This window comes from Erythrolamprus reginae, chromosome Z (assembly GCF_031021105.1).
Source record: "Erythrolamprus reginae isolate rEryReg1 chromosome Z, rEryReg1.hap1, whole genome shotgun sequence".
Classification (NCBI taxonomy): domain Eukaryota; kingdom Metazoa; phylum Chordata; class Lepidosauria; order Squamata; family Dipsadidae; genus Erythrolamprus; species Erythrolamprus reginae.
Window position 1 is genome coordinate 21,429,221 of NC_091963.1, and position 6,000 is coordinate 21,435,220.

A 6,000-nucleotide genomic window follows, 5' to 3' on the forward strand; every position below is an offset into this window, starting at 1 on the left:
ATTTTATAGGAATTAAATGGAAAAAAACCAATAACACTATGACTAAACACTTATTTCGTGTGATAGAAGTGCTTTATTGTATACTTATTAGAAATTGACAATAATCTGTAAAATTTGTTGCACAAATTCACACACATTACTGTATGTCCAGTTGGTACGTGATAATGCAGATCTTCGTTGTGAACTTCCGAAACTGGAGAAACGGCTTAGAGCTACAGCTGAAAGAGTTAAAGCTTTGGAATCGGCATTAAAAGAAGCAAAAGAAAATGCTTCCCGAGATCGTAAGCGATACCAGCAAGAAGTAGACCGAATTAAAGATGCAGTGAGATCAAAGAACATGATCAGAAAGGCACATTCAGCACAGATTGGTAAGTAGAACAAATGAAGCATAAACATGCTATGTTTACACACACAGATTTTAAAATAATGGAATACAGTGTTCCCTCGCTTTTCGTGGGGGATGTGTTCCGAGACCGCCCGCGAAAGTTGAATTTCCGCGAAGTAGAGATTCGGAAGTAGATACACTATTTTTGGCTATGAACAGTATCACAAACCTTCCCTTAACACTTTAAACCCCTAAATTGCAATTTTCCATTCCCTTAGCAAACATTCAGATTATTACTCACCATGTTTATTTATTAAAGTTTATTTAAAAAAATATTTATTAAAGGCAGATGAAAGTTTGGTGATGACATATGACGTCATCGGGTGGGAAAAACCGTGGTATAGGGAAAAAACCCGCAAAGTATTTTTTATTAATATTTTTGAAAAACCGTGGTATAGACTTTCCGCGAAGTTCGAACCCGCGAAAATCGAGGAAACACTATAACAAATGTGCATACTGTTGCTTCCCTTTTCTTGTCCTTCTCCTAAAAGAGCTTTGTGTGACCGAAGTACAGTAATAATAAATATCACTTCAGAAAAGAACCTCACACCCTTTGAAATATAGCACATGGAGATGAGGGGTCTGCTAGTGGAAAAAAGAGCTAGTGGAAAAAGATTGTCCTTTCCTTAGCAAACAGCAGGGCTCTGGCGCATTTCTCTCCCCTGCCTTTTGATAGGCGCACTTCAGCTTGCAGAAGCCTAGCTCAGGATTCCTTTACTCATCTGTGCACCTATGTGTAGAAATACAGTACATATATTTCAGCTTTCCAGGATACCAATTCTCTGAAAGGAAATGGATTTCATTAATGAAATTATGTTATATTTCGTAATGTACTAAGAAATTAGGATCTTTCCCACAAGTCAGCTAACACTTATTGCTCTTTTTAATGGGCATTCAGATGAACTGGAGCAATTGCTGAGTATTCTTTAACTACACTTCCATAAACATGAATTCTAAATTATAGGCTGTGTGTATTCAGATATTTATATACAGTATATAGCAGTTGCGGCTTTATCTGATAGTGTGGCAGACTTTTTCTTCAGTTGTATAGTTTGCCTATTGAAGCACTCATTTAAAAATATTTGTTTAAAGTCCTGCATTAAAAAAAATAATTACAAAGCATCTTAGAATATTGTTATTACACATTAAATATAAACATAACTATAATTTTATTTTTTAAAACTTCATTGTTTTGTGAAACATCAAGATATGTTTTTCTGGTCTAGCAATTACCTACATCAGATATATGTAATTATTAGCCCTTAGCAGTGTAACTTTAATGGCCAGTCCTGAAGACACTGAAAATCTCTTAGTTCATTGGGTGAACATATAAGACAAAACAAAAATTAGTTAATTACAAATGTTCAACTAATTGTAAAGAGCCATCTTCAACTGAAATATGTTGAAATACTTTTCTGGAACATAAATATTTCTTGCTTCCATTTAATCTCTCATATTGATTATATTTTTATTTGTCACATGGCCTTGCTTTATTTTTTATAATTTTTTTCTCATATAGCTAAGCCTATCCGTCCTGGTCAACATCCAGCTGCTTCTCCAACTCATCCAAATGCAATTCGTGGTGGAACTGCTTTTACCCAAAATAGTCAGCCCGTTGCCCTACGTGGAGGTGGAGCTCGGCAAGAGAAAGCATAAATTCTGATAATTAAGGTTGGTTGATTATTTTAAAATGGTAGTTTATATGTAAGAAATTTGGAAACTTTTTCAAATACAAAAAGGAATGAATTAAAAACATACTAGAATTGTACACTAGAATTAGAGTTATATAATCATTACTGACATCATGGGAGTTGTATGTTTTTTAAATAACTAATATAATACAAGTTATATATAATTATAATACATAATTATGAATATTTGTGTAAAGTTACACTTTGGAGACTAACAATTGTAAGTCTGCTTCATTTATGCATGTTCTTTTGATTATTTCTAGATGGTGAGAAGTACACACAACATGATCAGAATTGGATATTGCGCAATGAGAGTCATCCCTTGAAAATTAGAAAATTGTATAAATTTGTACCATCTGTACAGCTCTCTTCATTTTGGATTTGGCTAATTGAGTCCCAGCAAATTAGAATTCTTTTTTCTTTTTTGGAAAATTGACATATAACTTCAAATGTAGGTCTCATTACATGATTTGTCGTTCATGTCTTAAATTTAGTCTGCACTGTGCCAAGTTGAATGTATGTTAAGCAACATCTTAAAATTTCCTAGTTTAATTTATGTATATTTAATGGTCTTAGGAAGTGTGGAGCTATGTTGAAATAAGTTTTAAATTTTATCACTTTTAATTACACTACTTGACCCACTCATGAATTAGAACAACACTGTACATTATTTTTGCCTATACGGCTGTACATTAATTTTGCCTATGTGGCTGTATAGAGACTAAAACTAAGGTTATTTGTACAGTATGAAATTACTGAGATGTGTTTATGATGACTGTTGCCTTTAGGCACTGAAAATTCAAAAGCACAGAACTAAGAAAGTGTTTTTGTAAGACTATAACTCTTTAGTTAAATATCTCTTATTGGGTTATTGAATTAATACTGTGTATAGCAAGTAATAACTGTAGATTGACTTGATTTGGCAATGATTTTAATTTGTCCTATTCCTGACTATACACAGAATAGCATGATGAAATGAAAACATTCTGCTTCCTCTTGATGAACCTATCAATCATCAGAGCTGTATACATTTGGAGGAGAAATTGGGAATTTATTTTGCATTTCCTCCCCACCCCTCTAATAAACTCTATTCTACAAGTAAACTCTACAATGTTCTATAAATGACAGTCTACAGTAGTCTTCAAACTACAAATTTGGGTTAAAGATTGAGAATAAGAATGGATTCATTAATTTTCAGCAAACTGACAAACAGGAACAAAGTTAATTGTTTAAAAAGACCTGAAATGTTAGATGACTATGGAAATTGAGCTATACTGAACTTTCACTGTAATTAATTTGTAAATCTAGATTTCTGTAAATGTATGTTTTCCAGACACCTTCTCAGACAAATTAATTAGTCTTCTATTTGTTTTTGCAAAAAGTCCCATATCCCTGTTTTGTTTTGTTTTAATTAGAGTTTTGCCCTTTGGAATGGCACTTCAGGAAGGTCCATAGCAAATAATGCCTTTGATATGGACTTCCTGCACGATAAATTTTAAAGGATTTAGAAGGCTTTCTCATAACAATTGTAAGGTTTATAAGAATAGAAGAATAAACTGCAACAATGGAGATTTATGCTAGTTTTGTATCTTGTTAGAGAAAGTTCACAAGCACTTGGACATAAAGGTTTTCTGTAGATTTTTATGACTAACTTTTTTACAAATGAAAGTATTTGTATTATGATGAAACTTAATGATAGAAAAGGGATGTGGTAGCTCAATGGCTAAGACACTGAGCTTGTTGATGAAAAGGTCAGCAGTTCAGTGGCTCAAATCCCTAGTGCCACATCACGGGGTGAGCTCCCGTTACTTGTCCCAGCTTCTGTCAACCTAGCAGTTCGAAAGCATGTAAAAATGCAAGTAGAAAAATAGGGACCACCTTTGGTGGGACAGTGTTCCGTGCACTTTGGCATTTAGTCATGCCTGCCACATGACCATGGAGACATCTTTGGACAACGCTGGCTCTTTGGCTTTGAAACGGAGATGACCACCGCCCCCTAGAGTCAGGAAGGGGAACCTTCATCTTTATCTAACGATAGAAAAATTAGGTTGTTTCCCAATAGCTTCTCATTTATGATTTTTAGAGTCTGGACTTTTTTTTAAATCAGCCAAGCTGTTGAAAGTTTTTGAATTGACCTAATACAGTTTTGTGTTTCAAATAAACCCTCCAGACATAAAATGAAAAGACCTCTGCAATATAAGAGGGGACTTGTACAAAGGGAAATGGGTATTTAAGTAATGGTTCTTAGTGTTTTCAGTTTGTAATAGCCTATGCCACTTTTTCAACAGTAACATATTGTTCTAACCCCGATTCAGTTTGCACAATTCAAATCTGGTTTCTTGGCAGGATATTCAAATGAAGCAGGATATTTTCTCATGGTTGTTTATGGTAGTTTCATTCCTATAAGTAATGTATCACAGGTTTTGGTGCTGATATGGCTGTTTAAATTAAATAAACTATCTAGCATGTACCTTAAAATGTGCATTATTTTAATACCGGGAGGGCTTTAAAAAAAATTGATCATGTTTACTAAGAATTGCAACGTAGACTTTCAAAACAACTCCCTTTTAATTCTTTGGGTCACCTATGGCAGTGATGGCGAACCTTTTTTCCCTCGGGTGCCGAAAGAGTGTGTGTGTGTGCACTATCGTGCATGCATGAGTGCATATACCCATAATTCAGTGCCTGGGGAGGGCGAAAACAGCTTCCCCCAACCCCCAGAGGCCCTCTGGAGGCCAGAAATGGCTTTTCCCCCAACTTCTGGTGGGCCTAGTAGGCTCATGTTTCGTCCTCCCCAGGCTTCCCTGGAACCTGGAAAGGATAAAAGCTATCCCCCCGGAGGCTCTCTGGAAGCCAAAATGCACTCCCAGAGCCTCTGTGAGAGCCAAAAATCAGCTGTCGGGCACACACATGCATGTTGGAGCTGAGCTAGGACAACGGCTCACGTGCCAGCAGATATGGCTCAGCGTGCCACCTGTGGCACCCGTGCCATAGGTTCGCCATCATTGACCTATGGTATATGCATGACAGGACAATAGATGGTTTTGCAAATTTAACATCTTCAGTCTACATTAGAATTATTAAATGCATTTGGTCCTTTAGTCTTCTTTTCCTCTAAATTCATTTTCTAAAAATGGCTTAGGATAAGAATTGAGTAACATGGACGACATTATTTATAGAGATGAACTAAATAATATAAGTTAAACATTACTGATATGATTATCTCTAACAGATATGAAATGAAAGAGCTAGCCTATTGGTACACTGGTTTATTCTCACTATATGAGGATAAATAAATGATTTGGAGAAGATAGCTAACTACATGCATGATGTAAATGTTTTGTATTTCAAATAAAGAAAATCTTTGAATTCCAGTGAAATTCATTGAGATGTAATTTGATTCCCAAGTAGAATCTCTCGTGGCATTATATCATTATATAGTGCACTAAGGTTTCATATTTAATACAATCAATATTTTGCTAATATTAATTCTGGAAAGAGGAGGAAACATAAAATAAAATCAGTGGAATTCATATTTGACATCATTACATAAAGGTATGTTCATTTGACAGGCACAAGTAACTAGAACCACTCTGTATAGGCCCAAATACATACATTATTGCTGATCTCAGATGTCTCCTCCCCCAAACTGACTCCAAACTGTGTCTTCTATTTTTGCTAAAAAGGATCCCTCTCATTCAATTGGTAATTCTGCCACACTACCAAAGACCAGGAAGCATATACATCTGACGGTGTCATTTGAATGTAGTCTCAATCATGCAAACTTCTACAATAGTCCTTGACTTATAAGCATTCATTTAACAACTATTCAGAGTTACAAATGCACTGAAAAAAGTGACCTATGACTGGTTTTCATTTCTATAGTCACACAATCAAGATGCAGATGCTTGGCAACTGGCATGT

General features: G+C 35.2%; 1 protein-coding gene across 1 annotated transcript in view; it reads left to right on the forward strand.

The window, feature by feature from the left end:
* KIF5B (kinesin family member 5B) overlaps positions 1–5,456 on the forward strand; it is a 48,332-nt gene extending 42,876 nt beyond the window's left edge. Inside the window, exons 24-26 of the mRNA XM_070727550.1 lie at positions 152–368; positions 1,905–2,056; positions 2,340–5,456. Of these exons, the coding sequence (XP_070583651.1) occupies positions 152–368; positions 1,905–2,041 (354 nt within the window). The 3' untranslated portion in view covers positions 2,042–2,056; positions 2,340–5,456. The remainder of the gene's footprint in view (positions 1–151; positions 369–1,904; positions 2,057–2,339) is intronic.
* The last annotated feature ends 544 nt before the right edge of the window (positions 5,457–6,000 follow it).